Source organism: Empidonax traillii, unplaced genomic scaffold (assembly GCF_003031625.1).
Source record: "Empidonax traillii isolate 1590-97213 ecotype Southwest subspecies unplaced genomic scaffold, ASM303162v1 scaffold29:size1973556, whole genome shotgun sequence".
In the NCBI taxonomy this organism is placed as follows: domain Eukaryota; kingdom Metazoa; phylum Chordata; class Aves; order Passeriformes; family Tyrannidae; genus Empidonax; species Empidonax traillii.
The window spans coordinates 499,978-525,994 of NW_020955222.1; the positions used below are offsets into that span (position 1 = coordinate 499,978).

The following is a 26,017-nucleotide window of genomic DNA, read 5'->3' on the forward strand; positions in this document are numbered from 1 at the left end:
GTTGTTTAGATTCTCACCTCCTTGGGAAGGGTGCAGACCCTTGCCTGTACATGTGTACTACGTGAAGAGTATTGTTGTGTCAGAAATGGAGAAAACCTGCAGGCTTTGGTGTTTACAGTGTGTGATCTGCCCTGGCTGGAGCACCCAGCAGCTCCCTAGGGGGCCCCGCTGCTGTATGTGGCACAGGCAGCAGTGTCTGTCAGGCTTCCTCTACATGGAAACCCCTCTGCTGCAGAGAGCTAACCATTGTTTTTGCCTGCCTTTTACGTGGAAAAATATTTAGCCTCTGGTTTTGTTTGCAAAATAGGTTTGGGAAATGTATCACTTGTACCTAAGAGCTGGTGTTAGCAGTAGGACAGGAATAACCATTAATGAGTGGGAAATTGTCAAAGGACAAAGCTTAGTAAGAGCCAAAATAGTAAAGAAATATATCAGTGTGAGCATATTATCTGAATATGCTGCCACTCACAGTCAAAACAACATAGGCAGCTATCATAGATTAAAACCGCTTTTTGTCTTTTTCTTCTTGAAAGACCAAACTTTTCTGTTACTGTGTTTGTGACTTTGCTTCAAGGACATAGAGCTAGACTTTACGGTTTGTTTAGCTATGAAGGGATGACAGACTAGGGGGGTGGTAAGGGGAGCTTAGTTTTGGAATGTAAATACATGTAGAGCTCTTCTCCTTTTGTTTAGCATCTCTTTAAACTAAGACAAAAAAAATCAGTGAATGAATGAATAGCAGCATGGTGAAATACCTAAATGTTTGAGTTAAAATTTTTGGATGTTTGAAATCCTATTTGGATCCTTTTCCCAGATCGCTGTGCATTCATATGCACTCAGCAGGAAACTTCATGGAGATGCACATTTGGGCAGAAGGTCTTTGGCGGTGCCTTTTTCTTAACTTGTGTCTTTTCTTCTTTTGAAGAAAGTAATGGCTTAAGTCTGACTGAAGAACAATCTTTTTTGTATGTTCCTTATAAGAATTTACTTATGGTTCACAGATTTTACCCACCATCTATGTCTGCAGTCCTTTGGATTTAAAACAGCATATATCCCTCTGCAGACAACAGGAAACGCCAAATTAAAGACTTAATGACATACTGCTGAAAGAAGACAAAAGGTGACAAATTATAAAACAGCCAGCTAAACTTTTAAAGAAAACGCTGGAAAAAAATCCCACATTCAAACAGCTTGAAAAGGATACGGATTTTGTTACACTTGCAGACATGTTAATAGAAATTAGACTGAATCATGCTGAATATAAACTTAAGCATTTAAAAAGAACTAACAGGTTTTGAAAAATAGTATTTTCCTAGAACAATGAAAATGAACTTCTGAATTATTTAAAAAAAGTGAATAATTTAGTATGTTTTAATCTTGTTGTTATTGGATGTCTAAACCACAGACTCCATTTTTGTAATTGCGAAACCAGTGAAAATGTGACTCCTACCCATACAAAATTATAAACCTCTGTTGCTGAAGGAAGTGCAGTTGTGTAAATTTTCCCTGCAGTGGTCCCTTGGCTGTGTTCTCCAGACTGGCAACCTCTAGCTTGATTTACTATGGGTGGAACATCCTTTGATATCCTGTTGAGTTCTGGAGAGATGGTAGAAAAGAAGCAAGGTAACTGAAAAAGAGAAGGGAGGGAGAGCCATAGAGATGAAAAAGCAAAGTTACAAGCCTTTCCTCTCCTCCAATCCTAGAGGCTTTGATGCTCTAATTTATTTAATAATTTTAATGTTTACATCATTTGATGGTAAATGTTTTATGTTTTAATATCCTCAATGCCATGAACTTAATTTTGGACTGTAGCACTTAGTAACTTAACAGGAGGTACTGCTTTTAGTAAGGAAACAGCAAGAATGTGAACAATTTTCAATTGATAGATTTAAGAACACTTGTGTTGCATTTATATCAGCTACTGCTCCCAGTTTACCTTAAGGATTTGTACTTAAAGGGTTACCTATTCAGTAGCTTACTGATACAAGCCTGAAATCAGATCAGAGGAAATCTACCAATAACTTCACAGTAAACAATCCTAATGATAAATCTCTGGTGCATCTTACTCACATGCTCTTACAATTGTGTTTTATATTCCTACCACTGCCATGTTTAGAAATACACAAGACCTATTTATTTGACAGATAAATGCTGTTGATGCAGAAGCATTGGGTCTTTTTGTTTGGTGGGGATTTTTTGTTTTTGATTTTGTTCTTGGGTCCTTTGTTGCTGTTCTTTTTGTTTGGTTGGTTTGGTTGTGGGGTGAGTTTTTTTGTTGGTGGTTTTTGTTTTTTTTTTTTTAAAGAATTCGGAAAAAAGGGAAATGATTGCTTGGGGATTCCTAGTGGAATACAACTGCATATTAAGAGTGACAGAACTCTTTATTCATGACGTCGATTCTCATGAAAAGAAATACTTAAATAGGAACATTTGCAGGCATATGTGAACTCTTCTAACTCTGTTTATGATGATAAATTCTATTGCTCACCTAATGCTTAAACAAGGATCTTCATTTTCTGTGTATGGCTTTATGCTCAATAGAAGCATGAGATATAGATATTATTTTTTAAAAATATATCTCTATATCTAGATATATAAGACCCAGTCATCTGCCAACATGCTGAGAATATTCTGAGCAGCTTTATCTCCTTTTTAGAAGTTGTCTGCATCCAACTGCTGTTTGTGCTGTTACACATGCATTCTAAGCTCTGGAGCTGAGCCTCTGTTTCATATGTGCAATGTCAATTGCAATGGGTTCGAGTCGACAGCTGCACATCAGATAATGCAGTAAAACAAAATAATTAACAAGTGTGTTTGTGTCAGACAAGCTGCTGTCATTGTGAATATGCAACACTAAGAAACACTATGAGATGAGTGAAAGATAGAAGACCCACCAAGTCATATTTCATTTTTGATAATGTGAGAGGCCAATTTAATTTCTTTGGCTTAAAGCTGAACTGAAACATTTACCCCACCTCTTCCCGTATGGAAAAAAGTTTACCATTGCAAAAGCACTCTGTTTTGACTGCTACAGCAGTTAGAAACTTGATTGATTTTTAGTTGGGTTTGGTTTTATAAATTGTTAAAGTCTATTTCATGTTAGTCTTTTAATACATTGCTCCTCAAAATGCTTTTAAGCTGAAGCACTACCTAATCTTTTTAAAAAATACATAAACAGGCAAACTCAAATCATAGTAATTTCTTGATTATCTGTGCTCTCGAGGGTATTATCCAGCCTAGTTTGAAGAACAGAACAGCCACACTGTATTTATGTGCATCGTACGAGAAATACACATTTGTGAACTCTCTTGGGCTGGAACTGAGTTGTAATAGATGTCTGCACAGCATATCATGTAGTGGGGCCCCAGTCTCTAGTGGGGTTTGTAGATTCTACCATGATAAAAATAATAAAGGAGGATCTTCTTGAAAAGATAATGTAACCTCAGGGTGTTGCCTTTTTGTGTATGGATTTATATATATATATATGCACACACATACATATATATATACACACAGACACACTCAGCAATTCAGTTATTCACAGATCAGCCAAAATTTTTAATACCTACAGAACCATTGAACCTCAATTGAAATAGAGGAAATTGATAAAAATATTCATAATTTTATTTGCAAAAAGTGAAAAGTAAAGATGAAATATGAGAATCAATTTTTAAAAGAATAGATTGTTTCCATTGGTCATATGATGGAAAATATTCAGATGTTCCGTAGTGATTTGCAGTATCTGGTAGAATTGGAGCAGTGCTTGGAATATGATAATCTTGCAGAATAAATGAGTGATGACCAACAGTATCTAGCAAGTGAATTTTTAGTTTTAAAACGTAGCCACTCTCCTTTTATAGTTCTGCCAGAAAACAAAAACAAAGAAGCAAAAAATCGGTAATCTCAGATAGATCTCACACACTAGCTGCAGCAAAGAAAATTTCCTGATGATGAAGATTACCTTCTGACAGCAACAAGGAAAGTGCCATTAGTCCCGCAAGAGGGAGACAGTGAATGTGACTGAGTTTGAGGTGCTTGGTTGGCATGGAGTGGAAGCAAAGAGTAATTGGGTTAGGGCTGTTACTTCTTTGGGACTTACCACCTTCCCATTTGTGGTTGGAGGAAGATGAGAGTCAGCTTTTGGCTTACCTGGGTTTTTCAGAAGCCTCTGGCTCCTAAAATTAAACTTCATGGGTGTGGAGAACATCTTTTTGTTACATTTAGGTGCAAGCGAATAGAAATAGTTTCTAGGTTCTGCTGAAAAACAAATAATAGTTACACCCAAAGCTAATTTTGTATTAAAGCAAAGTACATACTTTCTGAGCAAGTTCAGGTATAATATGCCAACCGTACCAGCATAAAATTAGCTCTCTTTACAGCTGTAGTTTCTCTTGATGCAAATATTATTTTAATCTTGGTTTAGACTCTGTGGAAAGTGCATGGTCGTTAGTCCTAAAAACTGTCCTGTGTTTATGGCCAGAAGCTGTCTGCCCAGTGTGTTACAGCCACGACTTCAAAAGCCAGTTTGCAGGAACGGGAAACAGTGGTTTTTCTCCTGTGCCACTTCAGCCTTGGGTCTGAAATGCAGAGCTACCAAAATTACAAGTAATCATGGTGGTGTGAATCAAGGGATTTGTTTCTCTATTCCTGAGAATGCCAGCAATTCCAGAAATTATGTAAGACAGTCAATTAAATTTCCACAGGCTATCAAACTATCATCAAAGGGCATCAAGTTTTAGTAAGATATAGTCAGAATTCAGCAGAAAATCCCTACAGGCATCGAAGGAATGATGCCGTGAAGAACAGACCTGCCACTGGCAATGCTCCAGCCCTGCAGATGTGAGGCAGAGGATGTTCTGCAGGATTAAGGGAGTGGAGAATACTCTGCATTCAGCCTGAAAACTCTGCCCTGGTTTAGAATCCTAGTTGCTTAATATGGGTAGAAGGTGGCAGAAACTAAGAATGTTTCATGAAATTGTTTAGGCAAAAAGTGAAAGCAAAAGAGGAAAACAACAAAAATTGAACTGTGTCTGTAGTAACTTACAAAGCGATCATAGTTCAGCCTATGCACAAAAGGGCTTGTTGCTTCTTTAAAATGCCTAAATAAATAAAAATCCATAATCTTAAAACTAGCCTCATGAAAGCTGTAAGACTGTGATCTGAATGAATGATTTTAGTGGCTGGTTTGCTGTGTATTTTTGATGTCATTGAAAAACAACTCTCTTGTGGTGCACTGGACATTTTAAAGTGGTTTGTCACTGTTATCTTGGCTACCACTGCTATTCTGCATTGAGCCAGTGTGACTCTTCACCACTTCACTGAAGTTTTGTAACCACTGAAATGTAACATAACACACCCATAGCTTGTCCTGTGCACTTCTGGAAATGGATAACCGAGTTCCTCACTGCCTTTTCTTATTTCTCTAGGGACATGGGGTGGATTTGTGTTGGTTTTGGTTTTTCATTTGTTTGGGTTCTCCCTGCCTCCTCGGTGTTGGCCCTATGGCACCCTAAGTGCAGCAAAGTAAAAATCAAAGCAAATGACTACCCCCTCCATAAAAAGCCCCTGCACCCATATTTTTTTAACTAGAAAAAAAAAATTTAAATTTAGGAATTATATTGTTTTATAATTAAAATGCTCATCTGACTTTTCACCATGTTGCTTGGTCTCCAGTATGTGACTTAGTGCCTCTACTTACAGTGCCTTTTCCTTGTGATGACCTCCTCATAGGGATGTTCCACTTAGCTGCCCTTCTTCTGGAAGTTCATACCCTGGTCCCTGACTTCTGCTTCTTGAAATTTGCTGATTACACAGTTAGAGGCATGAAGTAGCCATTTGTTACTTGGCTGGTGTCTCCTTCCTTTCTTTCCTCCCAGATGAGACGTTTTCCTCTTGTGTTTTCACTCTTAATATGTTTGTGTAGCACTTATCAAAACAGACCCAAACAATGTATTGGGTGTTATGTGTCAATGATAATCAAAGCCAGGGTGTTAAAACTACTTTGCAAAAGTTTGGGTTTCTTCAGTATTCTGAGGTGTGTTTGGAAACAATTAGGTCTGGTTTTTGCAGAATAAGAACAGTTTTTCTTAGTCCACACTGAAAAATTCCAACAAAGGCAAGTTTTCTGTTGAATGGTTTAAATAGTTCTGGGAAATGACAATCTAGATTCATTTTTCTACATTTGAACTTTGCTGTGAAATCATCTGAAAGATACTGTTACCAAAACATGATTAAATATCTAGTGTAATAGTCCTCAGACAAATGCTGAGTTTAATAGGCAGGTTTGTATTATTGTCGTGCCTCTACCAGGACAGAGGTTTCAGTTGGGGGGCGGGGGGGAAGTCTTGTCATATGTAGTATGTATGTTTTGCTGAAACCATTTGCAAATAACCGCATCTGTTAGCTATTGGTGTCCTTGCTTAATAGGCAAGTTTAAAATAACTGCTTATACTTATGTGCTTCTGATTCTTTCTTTTGCAAAACAGATGAACCTCTGTATTCCAAGAATTGTTCCAAATCATATTTTCTGGCAGTGCTCTTACCTTTAGCCATCATATGAATTAAAATATGCTTTCCAGCTCTTGCCTAAGTTGTCAGAAAAAAAGTCTCTGTAGAATTGACATGCATACAGTTTTTGCAATCTCTTTTTTAATTTTTTTTTTTTTTTTTTTTAAGCAATGTTAAATTTGCTTGAGCAACATCTCTTGTTTTGACTAGTGGAAGGTCTAAAAATACACTACTGTATTGACTGAACTAATTACATTTCAGTTCTAGCCACTACCATCTGGATCTCTCTCTTTCTGGTTACATTTTCATTGCACAGATTGTGCGAGTGATTAGTACCATGAGCGGGTTGTCCAAATTTTGTTCTGGGTGTTAGCAGAAGCTCTGCAGAGCTGCATACAAGTGCTGTGCCCTTTCTCTTCCTCTGTGAATACTGCATTTCAGTCAGGGAGTTCCCAGGTCAGCAGGGGTGTGGGGAAAGTTAGGAAGGTCCAGTGGCAAGCTGACAGGGTAGCCAGGACCCACCTTCTTAGCAAGAGAGGCTGCAAGGAAACTGGGTTTCTCCAGCTTAGCAAAGAGAATGCTAAAACACAACCAGAATACTTGCTTACTTGAGATGCAGTTAGAAAGATAGTGAAATCAAAATCTTCTTGGTAGAGCCAGGTGACATAAGGAGTAATAGCTACAAGTTGTGGCTTGGGTAGCTCAGTCTGGACATTAGGAAGGAATCTTCCCCAGGAGAGCATGGTTGCAGGAGTTATGGAATCTTTCCTCAGAATTTTCAAGACTCATGGAGATAAAGCCACATCTGACCTCCAGGCGATGATTTTATTCCAGGCTCTTGCCTGAAGTCGCATGGAGATTGGGGTTCACTGATGCCCACGAGCAGAACCTGGATGGGCTTCTCTATTCTTTCTTCTGTTACTAAGGTCATTTTCACGTAGTCTTTTCTGTCTCATTCTTGTAACAATAGAGTTTTTTGATGTTAGCAGAATGTCTCAGGTGATAGCTTGTTGATAAACCAGTGAAACTGGAGAGAAAATAGGATGGCATGACTGCCCCCATCCACGAAAAGCAAAAGTCTTTTATTTACATGCCTAATAAGGAATGAGTTAGTGTTGCTTCTGAAAAATATATAGGAAGTTTTCAAAACATAAAAGGGTTTAAATTATAGCAGCCCACGTCACATGATTTGTTGTGGAAAGTGTTCAAAAAGCAGTGATCCAAGTTCATGCAGACCCACCAGTATTAGCAAAAATTCTGACTTTCTTTTACTTGAACCAGCCAATAATTTAAGAACAAGCACATTTTGTGGGAGCTTGTCAACAATAAATAAGGTATGAAGTGGTGCTGATCAACTGGGAGCTATGTACTGCAGTGAGGTATGAAAAATTCTCAAACAATTCCAGTGATACATGGGTTGAAAAGGTCAGTGGAGATAGTTTAGATTACATACTGGATTTAAAAAACCACCTTCATTTTTTTTCCCCATTTTTTTCCCTTAACCCTGTCTTTGGTCACTTTTTACTCATTTCCAAGCTGCAACTTTCATTCCTGATAGTTGTACTAACACTGATGTTGGACCTGGAGGGTAGAGATGTCTTTGTGATAAACAGAATCACTGAAATTTTGCATCCTTTGATGTACTGATGCAGTTTTGAAAAAGGGAAGGGAGCAGACCAGCGTCAGGGGTTCTTGTGGCTAGCTTGTAGATGTTAGAAGAAGCTAGTGGTGGAAGCTGGAAGGTTAGGTTCAAGCTGTGACGCAGCCCCAAGAAAAGACACATGACACAAGTCTGAACACCTTCACAGCCAAAGGCTGATCCAACTTTATTAAAGCAAAATGGTGGGTTTTATAGGGTTAGGTAAGGAAGATACTGGAAGGGAGGCAGAGCATGCAAATCCACTCACAATGATAGGTAGGGAATTCATGCATATGCATGAAGGGATAGGACACCAACAGGGCAGAACAAGGATTGGTCGAGCTGCCGTGGTGCCACAAACCATCCAATCCCAGCTAACACTGGCTCCTTGGCACATAGTCCATGGCAGTCACTTGCAACATGGTGATAGTTGAAGCTTCAGCTCCACGATGATTTTTAGCCTAGAAATCACTTACAACACGAACTGTTTAACCACTACAATGATGTTATTTATAAGATAAAAATTACCAAACCCATCTCCAACAATGTACCATTCTATCCTTTCGGAGACATGTTTTTTTAGGGTGTCTCCATGGTCCATTTTGCCATGCAGCCATACTGACTGTAATGTGGAAGAGGTGGAAACTTCTTCTGGTCATTCTGTTGCAGAACCTGGTAAGTGGGATACTTCCCAAGAAGTAAAAACTGCTTCCACGCTGCTAGCTGTCTTCTATCCTGTTATACGACCCAAATGTTTGTCAGTCAATGCTACATTAACATCTAATACTATTTTCTCCTCCAATTATTTTCCTGGTGTTTACAAAGCAAGGCTAAAGCAGTTTTTTTTATAGGTCTGTTTTCTGTGTTTAACCATTGTGCCAAAGCAGCTTCTCTTCAAGAGGGATCAAAAAACAGTTTGTCAGTGATAGCATGAGGTTTATGACCTGCTCCGTGGGGCATAATTAAACATGGAATTCAGCCCCTTCTTGCAGAATAACTTTGACACATCTGGTTTAAACAGTTTTAGTGCAGTGAGGAGATAACTAGAAGTTTCTTTGCACGGTAGATTAGTTTCAGATGAAGTATAGGATCCCCTCAAATTCAGGTTCATGTAAAAAGTACACCAGTGGGACAGCCACCCAAGAAATGTGCATATGCATCCACTGAATATGTTAAAGGTAGGCCTGCAGTGCAGTAAAATAAGAAAGAAAAAACAAATGTCATGTCACACTCCCAGAAGGAAATGTAGGGTAATTGCCCAGAAAAGGAGAAGGACCAGTGCTGAATTCTTTTACAAAATCCCTATTCTTTCCTTGCTTTCTTTGCCAGAGCACCTCTGATCCAGTTTTATTCCATGTTCCCCTTCAGTGTGTTCATGTTTTTACAGATATAGCACGTTTTATGGCACCCACTAAAGTTATCTGCTGTGAAATTCAATTATTTAAATACTTTGTCCTTTTGTTACCCTTTTCTAATGTATTGCCAATACATATTGCTTTCTCATCAGATACTGATAGTCCCTTTAGTAGACTTTACTATTCTGTAAAATGGTGATGAAGACACAATATGTATTATAGGTAGTGAAGTACAAAGTAGTTGTTTCAGCACTTTGCTCCCAAATAGAAAAATAAAGTCTGTGTCTGCTTAATATTCACAAGGCTGTCCCAGTGTTTAAGGCATGTTGCTGTTAGATAGCTTTCTGAACATTTAGACATAGTATTGCTGCATACATTTTAGTAAAATATTTTTACTCATTTTGAGGGATAGTTAAGTGGGAGAGTTTTAGTAATATATTTGTGCATTAAGGCAGTATTGTGAAGGCCTTGTGATGTCTTAACAAGAACTTTTATTTGTGTTACAAGGTAGGAGACCTGGTCTGAGTGGCTGGAAGTTGTTCAGTCTGTCATAAATAAAGGATAGCCCATCATCAGGAAGATTAATTTTTATGTAAATTATTTCTAGTTCACATTTTACTGGTTTAGCTATCTTCAGTTTTATGTTTTGTCAAAGAAGACTGGTTAAGAGTCTGAAAAATACGATATTTAGGTGGCCTGTTGTAAAATCTTAAGTAGTTCCAGTAGTGCACAGACTGCAGAAATATAGTAGTTCTTGACCAATCTTTGTGAGGAAAATGATATAAAATACTTTGAACTAAGTGTGCTAGCAAGATGCTTTGGTCTGCTGTCTCAGTGGAGGTAGGGGATGGAAATCTGTGCAACAGCAAATGCAATTATTGATATATTATAAACCATGGAAGTGCCTTGGAATGGTCACATAGCAGTTAGGGCTTCTTCCTCCCCAAAACGTGGTGGGATCAACAGGCAAACTGAAGTGCATCTACACCAATGCACACAACATGGGCAACAAACAGGAGGATCTGGAAGTCTTTGCACAGCACAAAAATCATGACATAGTTACCATTATGGAAACATAGTGGGAAGACTCTCACACCCGGAATACTGTAGTAGAGGGCTATAAACCCTTCAGAAGGGATTGGCTAGGAGGGAGAGGCAGGGGGGTAGCCCTCTGTGTTAGGGAGTAGTTTAATGATGGTGATAATAAGGTTGAGTGTTTATGGGTGAGGATCAGGGGAAGGCCAACAAAGCAGACACCATGGTGAGAGTCTATTATAGACTGCCTAACTAGGATGAGAAGGCAGATGAAATATTCTATAAGCAGCTGGGAGAAGTCACACAATGTGGCCCTTAGTCTTGTGGGGAACTTCCACTTAACACGTATCTGCTGGATATTCAATACATTGGAGAAGAAACAGTCTAGGAGGTTCCTGGAGTGTGTGGAAGAGAACTAGTTCTCACAAATTGGTCTAAGAGGCCCTGAGGGAAGATACCTTGCTGGACCTGCTGTTTGTGAACAGAGGACTGGTGGGTGGTGACATTATCACAGGGCATCTTGGGCACAGTGATCATGTAATTGAGAAGTTTTTTAGTTCTTGGATGTCTGAGGAGGGGGTTCAGCAAAACTGGCACCCTGGACTTCCAGAGGACAGACTTTGACCCATCTAGGGGCCTAGTTGACGGAGTCCTTTGGGAGACAATCCTGAAGGGCAAAGAAGTCCACAAAGACTAGACATTGTTCAAGGAGGAAATCTTAAAGGTATAGGAGCAGACCATCCCCATGTGCCAAAAGAAGAGCCAGCAGGGAAGAAGACTAGCCTGACTGAACAGAGAGCTTGGGCTGAAACCTGGGGAAAAAGAGTTTATGACCTTTGGAAGAAGGAGCGGGAAACTGAGGAAGCCTACAAGGATGTTATGAGGTTGTGCAGGGGGAAAATTAGGAAGGCCAAAGCACAACCAGAACCTTATCTGGCTACTCACATAAAAGGCAATTAAAATGTTTCTCTAAATACATTAGCAACAAAAAGAAGGACTAAGGAGAATCTCCATCCTTTATTGCACACAGAGGAAAACATAGTAACAAAGGATGAGGAAAAGGCTAAGGTACGTAATGCCTTCTTTACCTCAGTCTTTAATAGTAAGACCAGTTGCTCAGTCAAGACTATGAGACCAGATGGGATCCACCCAAGAAACCTGAGGGAGCTGGTGGAAATGCTTACCAACCACTTTGCATCATTTGCTAATCCGCTAAACCAGATGACCTCCCCAGAGGTTGGTAAATGTGGTGCTGAGAAGGGCCAGAAGGAGGATGCAGGGAACTTACAGGCCTGTCAGCCTGACCTCAGTACTGGGAAGATCATGGAGCGGATCATCTTAAGTACCATCACATAGCACATACAGGACAACCAGAGATCAGACCCAGCCAGCATGGGTTTAAGAAAGGCACGTCCTGCCTGACCAACCTGATCTTCTTTTATGATCAGGTGGCCTGCCGAGTGGATTAGGGAAAGGCTGTGGATGCTGTCCATCTGGACTTCATGAAAGCCTTTGACATGGTTTCCCATGGCATTCTTCTGGAGAAACTGACTGCTCATGGCTTAGACGGTTGCACTATTCCCTGGGTAAAAAACTGTCTGGATGGCTGGGCCCAGAAAGTAATCATGTTACATCCAGTTAGTTAAGTCCAGTTAGTTAAGTCCAGTTAGTTACGTCCAGTTAGTTACGTCCCATCGGTTACTAGTGGTGTTCCCCAGGGCTCAGTAGCACAGCCAGTCCTGTTTAAATTCTTTATCAACAGTCTGGATGAGGGAATTGAGTGCACTCACAAGTCACTTTGCAGAAGACACAAAGCTGGGTGGGACTGTAGATTTGCTGGAGAGTACGAAGGCTCTGTGGAAGGGTGTAGACAATTGGGATCAAGGGCTGAGGGCAGTGGTCTGATGTTTCATAAGGTCAAGTGCCAGGTCCTGCACTTCAGTCACAACAACCTCAGTCAGCACTACAGACGTGGTACAGAGTGTCTGGAAAGCCAATGGAGATGTTAGTCAACAACTGCTGAATGTAAGCCCACAGTATGCCGAGGTGGCAAAGAAGGCCAATGGCATCCTGGTTTGGATCAGCAATAGTGTGACCAGAAGAACCATGGAAGTGATTTTCCCTCTGTACTGAGCATTGGTGAGGCTGCACTTTGAATCCTGTGTCTGGATCCCTCATGACAAAAACGACATTGAGAGGCTGGAGCAAGTCCAGAGAAGGCCAACGGAGCTTGGGAAGGATCTGGAACACAAGTCTGATAAGGAATGGCTGAGGAAGGTGGGGGTGTTTAACCTGAAGTAAATGAGGCTTAGGGGGGACCTCACTCTCCACAACTACTTGAAAATATAAAGTGTGATGTGGAAGTTGACCTATTCTCCCAGGCAACTAGCAATAGGATGACAGGACATACCCTAAGTTTGTGCCAGAGTGAGATTTACATTGGTATTAGGAAAAATTTCTTCACCAAAGTGAAGGAATTGTCAAGCACCAGAAAAGTGTTCGAGAAGTGATGGACTTGACAGCAAGTGGTTGGACAGGTTAGTGGTAGGACTCAATGCTCCTAAAGGTCTTTTCCAACCTAAATCATTCCGTAATTTTTTAATTTAGTTGAGAGTGTGCACAGTTAAAGTCAGTGTAGGTGGTCTCAGTAAAGCCATTTCAGATGCGGAAAAAGGATAGTGTTTTCATTCCCTTGTGCTGTATGTACAGTATCATGGTTCAAGTTAAACTATTTCCTAAAGAATTGGAACATGAGGAAGTTAGTTACTAGCAAATTAATTCAACCAGTCTCCTGTTGTAAATCTTTTACTCTCTAGGGAGGATACATTTTGTTAAAATAAAATTTTTAAAAAAGTAAAATAGAGAAGTAAAGTAGAAATATGGAAATGGGTTGTTCTATTATGTAATTAAGTAATGGACTTCTTTTTATGATAATACATTTGGGTGGTCTGTTCTTGAAACACTTGATTTGTTAGGAAACATTACCATTTCCGCAAGTAATCTCTAAGTCCTAAATATTTTGAAAACAAATTTGCGTTGCAGTATTTCATCAGTGCATTACTCACCAGTTAAACTCTCTAAACTGCTGTCACTTGGCATTGGAGAGGGCTTCCAGGTTTTTTCCTATCAGCAAAAACTTCTGTGAATTATAATATTGCTTGGCAGGGTGTAAAGAAAAAACACTAGAAAACCAGATGATTTAAGAGAAAATAAATGGGAAGACTTGAATCTCATTTTGCTTCTCCTTGGAAAAAGAAGTCTCTCTAGTTTACAAAACATAGAAATTTTGAAACTGCCTTCAGCCGCAATGTTTGTTTAGGTGTGGTGACCCTTTTGTATCCTTGTTATAGTTTCCTCAATCAGCACAATTCTGATTGTCCCCACTGGACACTGAGGAGATTTAGTGGCTTGCTTGCAGCAATGAACCTCAATGATTTTGAGGTTAGGCATGCTGCCACTGAGACTAGCATCATTTTAACTGCCAGTGGTAGTAAACTGCTGACTTTTTCAGATTAAAAAAAAGGCAGTTTGAGTATATTTAAATATTATGCTAATGTTCTTTAAAATTAATAGGTCAAATAACATTTCTGTAACCTAAGCAATCTATCTAAACTGATTTTTGTAGAGTCAGCCTACTGTCAAGCTACACATTCTGTGCACAAATGTTTAAACTTTAGGTACCAGCAGGAAACAGCTAATGCACTAGATACTTCCTATAGTTTATAGTTGGTGAAGGCTCAATATTAAAGTGTTTCTGTGATGCAGCTGACGAAAGCAGTCTGTGATGATTTTTCCCAAGCCTGATTTGCAACTCTTTCTTTACTTTTCTAACTCTGTAAACATCTGTAGAATCAATTTTTGCAAAAGAAATATACTTATGGAAACCCAACTGGCCTTTTTAAAAAATACTAAGAGTAACAAAAATAAAACCAGAATCAAATTATATTTATTTGCTTATAGTTTTTAAATATCAGCATTCTTAGTTTATTTTCCATGTGGTTCCACTGCTATTAAGTTACAGGTTTGGTTATAAAACAAAAATGGTGATTAGAATTGAAGTAATTTGATGCTTGAGTTATTAGGAAGTTTAGGACACTGTTACATTTCTTTCTTTAGGACATTCAGGAATCATTATGCTATCATCCCTTTATTCCAAACAAGAGTGAAAGCGGTATGTGAAACGAGAGCCCTTTGCTTCCCTCACTTTTACTCTGTGCACACTGCTACAGCAACAGCCAAGCTGGGTGGTGTGGGTAGTTAAATCCTGTGTCTGTGTCCTCAAAATGGGGATATAGTCTCTCACACATGATGCCTGAGCTCAGGCAGTAGATAAGACCTTACAAGAGCATTTGGAAATGCTATGATTACACATTTTGTTCACAGGTGGGAGCTCTGCTCAAGAGAAGCGTGTCTCTGGGGAAAGAACAAATCCCTCTCCTGCAGTGGCTTAGGGGCACACTGATGCCTCCTGCTAATGCTCAAGTTTCTGCTGACTGTCTAGACAGTTTCCATTTGGTAACTCTGCTTTTGTTTCTTATGATGCACTGTGTCTGCAAAGACCATGCACATCTCCGACAAGAACGTTCTCTGTGGCTTGATTAAGTCAAAGTGATCAAAAACTGTAGAGGCAGGTTTTCCCTGTGAGGTTTGTCTCGAGTCTGTAGTCATATGCCTTCAGCAAGTTGTTCATCATCCTTGAAGTTAGGAATAAAGGTTTTCATTTAAATAGAAAGATCAGACAGTGCACAGCTCCTAGTATTCATAATAATTTTGCCTGTTCTGAGGGGAAAAAATGTCGGTGCTGGGAGCTTGGTAACTCTTTAACTATATTATATCTAAAGCCAGTACAACTTGAGCTTGTGCACTGTGCATTTACTGTTGCAGATCCTTGTTGAAGATAACTATTTAAAAAAAAACCAGAAATGTCCAAAATAAAACAAGCTCCCCTTCCTTGTGCCAAAAACTCCCTCACAAAATGAATGATTCTTGACTGATATCTCTGGAAGCTGGCAAAAAAGTAAATACTAGCAGTTCAAGAAACTATAACTCTTTATTGGAGATAGGAACAAATAGAAAAATACTGGTGCTTTGTGAAACAAAGGTTATGCTTTAACCTGCAGACTCTTAATTTCATTTTTCTAAAATCCTGGACTCAGAGGTCTCCTGATATGGATAACTTCCTTTATAAATGATACTATTAATTTGCCTTTAAAAATTACTTTTATGACAATAGCAGATATATCTTCATAGCTCCCTGGTACCAAGAGAAGATAGTGAGTTTGTTGTAGCAAGAAAGGGACATCCAGGTTACTGTCTTCAACTTCAAAATATAATTACAACAACCAAAATGAAAATGGACCCAAATTAGATTTTGTATGGAGCAGACATAAGCTGTTTTAGAAATTACCCCACAAAACACTGATTTCTGGCCTTGAACTGGGATGACATATCCAGCAGTGCAAGTGCCCCTCTTTGTTTCTGGCACAAAGTAAAATGCCCTGGTGTAATCAAGTGATGAAGACTAACCTTTTCTTTGAGCTGACATAAGCTGGAGCTTATACAATTAACTACTCTATCTTGCTCAAATTGGTGCGTAATGACAGTAGAAACATCTGCAACACAGCAACTTATATACAGCTACAACTGTTAAGTGAGAAGATATCTCATTTCCCTTGTTCCATTTATATCTGAAGTTTGAAAGAGAAAGGTACTTGTACCTAAATCAAATGCTGTGAAAGAGTTGGGATAGCCCATGTTCAAGCATTATAACCTTACATCCTTAAAATGTTTGTTATTCTTCCTATGATATCTTGAATCTAGATAAAATAATATTACTTGTAGAAATGTAAGTTCCTTGGTCCTGTTTTGGATCATTTGTCCTAATTTATTTTTTTTTTTAAAAATATACATTAACATTTTATTGTGTTTTAGTTTCGTAATGTTTTAATCATAAGTCATGTAATTACACATGAAATTCTCCAAATACATATTTTCTTCTTGATGTGCACTAGAGTTTGCTGTGATTATATAACTAAGATCATCTTAGAAACTTAATGCATTTTCTCTTTGGGTCACTTATGATAGTGCTACATAGAAATATTTATATTTGGATCAGATCATTTTTATGTGCCATACAAATGTGTAAATGTGAAACAACATTGTGTCCCATGTCTTTTATCTATATGGGCAGTATTGCTTCCTAAGCAGATGGTGTCAAGGTTTTGTCACATACTGAGCTGGAACAGTGACCACTTTAGTGACTGCTCCATGAAGTTCAATCTCTTGTTTTCACTCAGCTCTTCAGTGTTTCTGTTAAAGTCACTTCAGTTGCTTGAGTGAGGACAACAGACCTCCAACTGAACTGTGCTCAGCCTGTGGGTGTGTGAGCACCGTGGGGTTGTCTGCTAGATGGAGGATCTGCAGAGATGCTCTTGGGGAGAGAGGGTTCACTGGTGACCAGAAATATATTGAAGCTGCAATACCATGCTCTCCCTCCCTCTTACTACTTTTTGGAGTCAGATAGTGAATACAGAGGAGTAAATTGGGCCTCACGTCCTTAGACCAGAATTGCATCATGTCTACAAGCTTACTGACATACTGCTCAGAAATTGGTTTGCGTTGTGCACTGTGCAGCACTTGCATTAATTTGCAGTGAGGGGAACACATCGAATGGATGAGTAGTAATGGGTTTGCCCAATGCAGGAAAATGAAATGTGGTTTCAGACAAAGCTGATGGGAGTAAGCATAGTTCTGTGACCTGCATCTCATTTTCAGGGGCAGAATGCTCCTAAGGCTTTGTCAGGTAGCTCAGTGGCTGTTTGCCTTTGTTGTTCAAAAAACTGTGGAAAAATTAGTTTTATTTGGGGGAAATATGTTCTAATCAATTATAAAATTCCAACTGTGGACTAGTGCCTGGATACTGCTTAACAGCATATATGAAACAGCATTGTACCTCTCTTAAGGATCATTTGTATACCAAGACATGTAGTGAAGGTTTAAACAGACATGCAGGTAAATCCCTCCCATAAAAAAGATATTGTGTTGTATTGTATATGACCTGTAGCCCAAGACAATTTTATGAACTGCTTATCCACTGCCACCCCAACCCTACCCCGCTGTCTAGTACCAGTACTCATTATAAATTGTCAGTGTGTTTCTCTTTCTCCTAATCTTTTCCTGCTCTAATTACACTCTATTTTATTCTAATCCTTAAATTAATATTAAAAAAAAAAAAGATTTTTTTAAGAAGACAGGTTTTGTGTTTTTTTTACTGGGTGATTACCCTGATTTTAAGGATACTTAGAGTTAGAGAACTGCTGCAAGAACCATCTGTCTGGACTTACAAAATGGCCGAGAGGGTGTCTGTCTGGGTGATCTGCATTTAAATTGTGTCATCTTATCCTCATTATCTTTTTGTGTAATTGTCTGGCAATTTTTCTGAAGGATTCCTTTAGCATAAATCACAATGTATGGTTTCTGATACCTCATTTTTATCCATGTGGCTTAAACAAGAAATATATTAAATTTGGTCCTTGAAGTCCTCTTGGGTCATTCTTTTTTGTACCATTATGAATTAAATCCCTTTCTCCCTCTCCTCGTTTTTTCATTCCGGGATTATTTATTCTCTGGAAAGAGCTGATGCCTGAAACTTACCGGGGGTGTATGTTCCCCAGGCTTTCAAAGTGTATTTATGTTAACATATTAATGTGCGTTTTTTCTCATATAATCTAATGATGGTGGCATTTTTAATTGGTTTTGAAGGACCATTCTGAAACAGCCTGTGAAATTTGAAAAATACTCTTAAAGGAGCTGTCTGACTAGGTCTGAGATACTCATTAACAAACATCCATAAATTCATAATTGCAGACTGGCTTCCTTGTTTACCATTTTTCTTTCATAAGGACAATGAGACATGACAGCTACTCCCAGGGGATTACTGCACTTATCGGCTGGTTGATGTCACTCTGCCTTTAGACCTGCATCTTGCAGAGCAACCAAGGGAATCACTGATCTCCCTCAAATGTGCTACCTGTCACATCTTATTGTCTTAAAACAGACCCATCTGATTACCGAAATGGAGACATTTTTGTGCATAAGGGTTTAAGCTCATCTTAAAAAGACTGCCTCCACTTCTGTAACAAACCTAAAACTGAGATACAGTTTAAATTAAAATCATAGGAAAACTGTTTTGGCTTTAAAGATTTTTTTTTGTGAATCTTCATTCCTTTGTGTTGGTGCTGGAAAAAAAGCACCAAATTGTGACTTTCAAGTAGATGCGGGTCTTCCACTCTAACAGAACTCTTCTTATTATATTCTACTGAAAATTGAAGTTCTGCTGTTCAGCCAGTAATTTTTCAAGATGAAGTGAAAACTCAGTTTAAATCTTTCTCAGATTTAACTTGTTTGTGGTACAATTTGGTCAGAATTTTGTAAATGTAATGACTTGTTTGACCTTTATATTAATTTGCTTTTTAACATTTATTGTGATTATTAAATAAAGACTGGGTTTGTATTATAAATTTTTTGGTCTAATCTGGATGTCCCTAGATACTTGTCAGTTGGCTGCTCTGTTCTGGAACTGGACTGAATTTTAAACTGATGTTTGGATCTGCTCAACTGTGCCGCTTAAACTCTAATTGTCATTTTTGGACTAAAAGAGCAAGCAGAATTTTTCCCCGAAGGTTTGGATATGTTCATCATTCAGCCTTAAAACTGTTAAGCTTGCAAACAATTTGAACTTGATTATTCTTCTGCAGAACTGTGTCCTCCAAACAAAATTAATGGCAAAAATGCATTTGGATTTTTCTGGGAACAGAACTGGGCTCTTACAAGATCCTTTCATGTGCTCAGCTTTCTGAAATTGTCTCAGAATTGGTATTGCTCATGTCTTTACAATGATGCTTTGGCCTTTGGGCCGCATGTCTGATTAGTCCACCAGTATGGCTCTACCAACAATGAGCAGGTTTAGCCACCCACCTGTGAGGATCCCAGCTGTGCCAGGAACTCCCAGTGCGGTGACATAGACCTCCCCGCAGCAGCCCATCTCAGGAGGTGTAGCTGAAGGCTTCCTGTAGCAGAAGATCAAAATTTCTAGTGTTCAAAGATGGCTTCAGCTTGATCAGTAATTTGATGAATACTCTTAATTGCCTGACTCAGAAAGAACGAGCATCCTGCTCTGGCAGACTGAGATTTGTCAAGTTTCATGAAATTGTATATTAATCACTCCAAATGCACTTGATCTTGATGCTGCTTGCCATCTCCACATTACAGTCTCACTTGCTATCTGTAGCTCCCGTCAGCCTGGATGTGTTTTTTTGGGAAATGATTTCTTTTCCTTGTCATCTGCATTGATGTGTGAGGCTGTGATACCTGTGCAGCTGGAGGAGGTGTCTGTGATCCCCAGGGCCCTGTATGTGGGCATCCTGCTGGGACATGGTTTCCCCTGCCAACCCCCAGGCACCCATCCCATCCCTTCCCACCTTGTCATCGGTGAGGTGCACTATGCACATCCTTTCCTACAGAAGCTTGTCTGTCACTGGCTCCTGTCAATCAAATTCTTTGCAAGATTTGCAAATTCTGTATTGATCCTTCCACAAGTACCTAGTATCCCCCTCCCAAATTTTAGATACTGGATCACTGAAATAGAAGTAAAAAACTCCAAACCTTATCACTAATACAAGAGTCAGTTACTTGGACTAGTTTCTGAATATTTACTTTTATTACTAATATATTAATCAGTAAATTGTTAGTAGTTAGTAAGATGACACACCCTAGTCATCTGTGTTCAACACGTCACAAATTTCGGGAAGACAGCAACCTTTGTCTGTTATATTGTAAGCCATTCCAGCTCCATTTTTAATTACATGAAGCTGGCTTCTAACATGAGAAGATGTAATTGTACAAAGACACAACATATCTCCATAATTACCAGTTTTATGAAGTACTTGAAAATGGTGAGAGGGAGCATATTGCAAATCTCTAAAAATAAATAGTTTGTAAAGTCATAATCATTATAAAACAGATTTACTTGAGAAGACAGTATTACACATGTTAAGGGTAGTCTGTCACTTACAGTATGTAGTACATATGTGACTTGAAAAAACAAGCCAGTAAGAGCTGTATTAGTGATGAATTTTATTTCTGTTCTGTCATTTTAGTGGACTTATGTGAAAATTAGAAAGGAATTTATAATATTTTAAAAAATTTAACCATGAAAACATGTTTTTTAAAGAAAGCCTAGTTTTTTAAAACATGAACTTATTTGCATTTTATGAAAACAAAATAGAAGAATCCCCTTCATCAGTAGGTAATCTCTTTTTTTTGACCACTCCGCCAATTCTATTTTACTTTTTCTTTCATTATTTTTTAAACTTTAAATTCTATTGCTGGCTGTATTGGAAAACTACTAAAATACTATAATTTTCCAGATAATGTTTGTAACTTTTTGGCATATGTTCCTTCTTTCAAACCCCTCAGGATAATCCACAGCTCCACAAAAACATGAGTCAAATACATTACAAATTTCCCTTAGAGAATCGACATCTTTTCCAGCTGTTTGGATAGTCTGTCTAAAACCTGACCAGACCTCTCATCTCCCAGTATTGTTTTGGGGGCTTGTGTTTTTTTTGACTTTGATTTGTTCAATGTCATAATTTCTAAACTGAGCCAATAATTTCAGTGTCTTTGGTTTTCTTTACAGTACTGGACAATAGAATGATCTGTTATCCAAAGAAAGTTGCATTGTTTTCCACTATTTCTATTCACTAATGCAAAATTTCTTACCCATGTTGATGAAACCCCTTTTAAAATCCTCCCTAGGCAGTTTCATATATTATTTATGGGTTATAGTATATCTCAACCGTATTTCCAAATAGACTTCATGTTTTGGTGGATTTCAGGTAGGTGCACAAAAATTATGAGGGCCACATAAAGCTCTTGGTAAATATTCCAGTTTAAATATGGTTCCAGCAAGTAGGTAACTTGCTTTCCTTAAGCAAAAAAAAAAAAAAAAAAAAAAAAAAAAAAAAAAAAAAAAAAAAAAAAAAAAAAAAAAAAGAGAGAGGAACAAATTCATCCATTTGTAATCATTCCAGTTAATTCCTTGTGTATTTTGTCTGGCAAGCTAGTGTAAATCTAATTGTAATAGCGTTAAAAATTGGCAAGTTATCTAGTAAGCAGCTTAAGGTGGGAATTGGGCCTCAGAAGTTTTCCATCTCAATTAGCAAAAGTAAGTTTATCCCCCAGCCTATGCAACTGTGACCATTTGTTTTCTTCTAACCTTTAATAAACCTCCACTGACAGTGGAAAAAGAGAATTGCGTTAAGAGAGTCCGGAGTTGGACCAGTTAATATCTGTGAACAGTAATATCTTCTGGTCTACTTTTAATGTGTTGCTTTCAAGGGGAAGAAAGGAAAGGAAGTTATAACCATAGTAACACTATGTCCCAAATCTCAAAATATATTAGATCATACTTATAAAGTGCCATATTAAATATAATAGCTGGTGATCAGAGAAGTGTTTGTCACTTTTGTTGCCGAGATGTCTTTCAATGGAGGCACTAATTGTGTGTTTTTATGCTCAGTGATGGATGTCAACTGCTGGTTCCTCATGAATATGGGAACAAACACAGTCGTGGCTCTTTGATGTTACCGTCTCCAAACTGGTCTGGTGTTCTAACAAGCCGGATGGCTTGCAGTTGTAGGACATGGTGCTACTCTGCTGGCAGCCCTACTGAGGATCCCAGTCCTATGCCTGGCCCTACACTTAAGACCTTGAGCTGTCCTGTTGGTGCTGTGTTGCTGCTGGTGTATACTTCCCTGTCTCTAACTGCTGACCCTCTTCTGCAGCTGAGCAGAGGGAGCTTGTCCCACTGCCCTGCTCACTCTTCTTACTCTGCTCCCTGCTCCAGACTTCCTTCACACTGTCCCTGTTGCAAGTTAACACCCATCACGTAACCCATGTGGTTGCTCACTACCCCTACTCCATCTGTAGTTTTAAAAAAATTTGCAAAAATAATTTAAAAAGTGTACTATTGATGTTGACACTAGCTCAGACCATTCTAACTGAACCAAATAAGCAAATAATTACTCAAGCAGTGATGCTAGTGTATTGTAGGGAGAGGAGACCTCTGAAATGCCAGGGAAAGGAGCTGGCAAGTGGTGAAGACAGCCAGGTTAATGAGTCAGTCATAAATGGCACAGTCACTGCCCCACACAGTGCTCCCCAGCTGGGGAGGGCTCTCTTTAGGTGCTGCATTCAATCACAGTTCACGATACTAGGGAGTTCAGCAGCTTCCAGTTTTTGTCCGTTGTCTTTCAGAGGTGTTTAAAGACTTGACACCTATGCACAAATAAACATAAAAAGAAAAAACTAAAACAAAAAACAAACCCAAAACTTTTACAGAAAAAAAAAAAGACTGGCAAACTGTGATGAATTCTTTCACTTGCCTTCCTTGTCTGCACATAACACACTTGCTTTTGCATCATCTATTGGTGACTCAGCACAACTTGGAAGTGAGTTTGAGAACTGCCTAGATGACACTCCATAGTACCCATGCTCTCTGAGGTGCACTATATCCCATAATTTAAATGCGCTGTGAAATCTGTGTCTCTGTGTGTAGTTTGAATTGGAGACATGAAAGCAAACATAATTTTCCAAATGAAAAGCTGTTTTATGGAGAACTTTTTGCTTTGCCAGGGAGTCTGAGATGAGCGTGGTCAGTGGGCCTAAACAGACTGAAAATTAATACTTATGTTCTGCTCAAAACTGTTAGGTGCAGGTATCCTCGTGATACTCTTTATGTATATGTAGAATTATGTGTGGATCTGATATAGTGGGTGTTGTGATTTTGAACTTGAGTGTTGAATGAGTTTTGAATACAGTGAAAATTTGAATCTCCTTGTCAATCTAGGCTCCCCAAATTATGCCAGTGACTACTCTGTGAATTTAGGAGGTCTAATAAAATTTTATTTAGTTGTATTCACGGGGGGGTTAAGGCTTAATTATTATTGATGATATTCTTTAAAAATAGCCTTACCTTGATGGTGTTTCAAAGAAGTATGAAAATCCCTAGGACCAAATATCCTCCATTGGGAAACTGTTCGGTTAAGCTGAAGAAGTCATAGTATTGACCTGTTTGTAAGAAAGTGAGTGCTTGCTATTTGATAAGACTTTGAACTAGAAAAAAAATACTGTGGTGACGGTTTTATAGAATAAGTGTTCTCTGGCTCTTTGAGCTGTGAAAGGCTATTTGATAGAGGCTTTAGCATTCACAGGTCTGATTGTGAAAATGTTCCTTGTTTTTGAATCTAACTGATTTACTGAGCCATAAGTAAATGTTAATCTTTCTTATTATAAAGGCTGCATTTAGCTTCTAGCAGTATGCAGAAGCCATTATTGTCACATGTTTCTAGTTTCTGAAAATTAATGTTTTTAAGATAAACATGGAAAAAACCCACCCTGGACACTTCATTAACAGGAAAGTAGTTGAAGTTCTGCCATAAGCACTTATGAAAAACTGTATAATACTGTTTGGCCCCACATAATTTCCTGGGGAATTCAGATCCTTGAATAAGTAATACTAGTTTTATAATATTCTATGACAGACCATGCTTGTTATGTAAACATAGTTACTAAAGATACTAGAACAGATGTGTTTAATACCATGAATTGATCTTACTTGAGCATAAAATGACTGAAGTCCATTTGAATGCTTTTTAATACACCTAATGCTTATGCCAAAAGTGCAGAATTTATCTGAATCTTTGACCTTTATTAAGCCTTTTTGTGTTGAGTATACATTTCTGAACTGTGTTTCAAGTTGCAAGCTGCTTGCTTTAGAAAATCAGCCCATAAACTTTTCTTAAGATATAATTGAATCTCGTTTTCAGTGCAGAAGAACAATAATGCTAGGTGAGCATTGATTGAGATACTAAACATTTTAAGGTGGGGTATGTTTCTTGTGTCATCTTGTAAAGAACCTGAATTCTCACATTTTCACTACATCATCCTCAGTTCTATAGAGCGTTATGTGTGAGACACATTCTGAAAGAAATTGTTTGTATAATAGCACTTGCCACAAGGAGCAGGAAAAAAATGAAGCTATGAACACACTGTCAAACCTCACCAAAATTGTTGCTGTTACTCTTAACTCTTGCTAATAAGTTTCCTCTCCTGTTAGGAGAATGATGATGCTGTCTAAGGTTCAATATAAGTCTCTGCTGTTCCCTACCCCCATAAGATCTTGAGATTGTTCCTTATCTTTGTATCTGTATTTTGGAGTGTTCTTGTTTCTATTGTAGGGACTTGAGCTTGCCTATGTTTGTGTAGGCACACTCTCTTGGTTAATGTCTGTTATCTTTGACCATAGCATCTAACTGATTTTAAAGATGGTACATAAATCTATGTTTCTAGTACAAATTTCTTTTGGTTCCTGTGACCTAGAAAGAAATGGATTGAAGATGAAATTTTGGAATTATTAATTATTAAAATCAAGATAAATCTACTATATTTTAGCAGTCTTAAGATAATACTTTTGTAAGTATTATAAGAAAATACTGTCAGCTATTTGGTTAATGAGACTTTTTAGTAGATTAATTAGGCAACTGGGGAACCTTGCTTAACTCTGTGCTCTAGGTGTGCAGCTTCTGGGTTAATGTTAGTGGCAGATGTCTTTTTGGTTGGTCACAGCTACTGTATACTAGTTCTTCTTTCATCTTGACTGCCACATATGGATACGGTGGTCAAGAAACTTGGATTGCTTTGGTCTTGCATAAACTTGAAAAAATCCCTCAAATTATTACGTCAAAACAGTTCTTTGATTCAAAAGGAAAGAAACCTCTTGTTGAAACTGAAATATGTTGTGTGAACCCGTTAGTTTTCATGGTACAGCTACACAAAAATCTTGTATTTTGCTTTATTTTATGTTGAAAAGATTGTTTTAGTGTTCTCTGCAGTAAAGTAATACAAAGATGAAGTAAAGATATTCAAATAACAGTCGAAATATTGTGCTTTAAAACCTAAAGACTCAAACTAGCAACTTTTTCCAAACAGTTGGGAAAGACAGTTTTGTAGCCAAGACTCCCACAATCTCCTTTTTAAAATAAGTGCTATAAAATTTCTAAGTAACTAAGTTAAAAAATTAGGAATTTCATCTTCTGACCATACTTTCTGATTGTCCTACCACTGTGCACTAAATAAGACATGATTTTTATGGACTAAAATATATTAAGTGATAGATAAAATTTGTTTTCTTCTCTGAACCCAAAAGTGACCAAAGATTTAGTTACAGGAGGTATGAAAGTCGGGTTCTTGGGTGCTCACAGCTATCAGCTGATCAGATGAGGTCACAAAAGGACCATGTATTGCTTAAACATCTTTTTTTTTTTTGTATAGTCCTTTTTGACATAGTCCTGGGAGGATAGTATCAGTTTCAAGTGAGTTAATTTAAGAGAGTTGGGTTCTGGGGTACCAAACCAGTTAT

General features: G+C 38.3%; 1 protein-coding gene and 1 long non-coding RNA gene across 3 annotated transcripts in view; one reads left to right on the plus strand and one right to left on the minus strand.

The window, feature by feature from the left end:
* ARL15 (ADP ribosylation factor like GTPase 15) overlaps positions 1 to 26,017 on the plus strand; it is a 220,290-nt gene that overhangs the window by 142,150 nt on the left and 52,123 nt on the right. Inside the window, exon 7 of one of the 2 annotated variants that reach the window (XM_027910343.1) lies at positions 14,920 to 15,387. The exons of the other annotated variant lie outside the window; for it this stretch is intronic. Within the exon in view, the coding sequence (XP_027766144.1) occupies positions 14,920 to 15,138 (219 nt within the window). The 3' untranslated portion in view covers positions 15,139 to 15,387. Of the gene's footprint in view, positions 1 to 14,919; positions 15,388 to 26,017 lie in introns of those variants that run through there. 2 annotated transcript variants of the gene reach the window in all.
* On the minus strand, positions 1,383 to 25,260 carry LOC114072481. Its single transcript, XR_003574186.1, has 3 exons — positions 25,229 to 25,260; positions 19,513 to 19,604; positions 1,383 to 1,627 (listed from the first exon to the last, which is right to left on the minus strand). It is a non-coding gene; the product is annotated as an uncharacterized LOC114072481 (long non-coding RNA).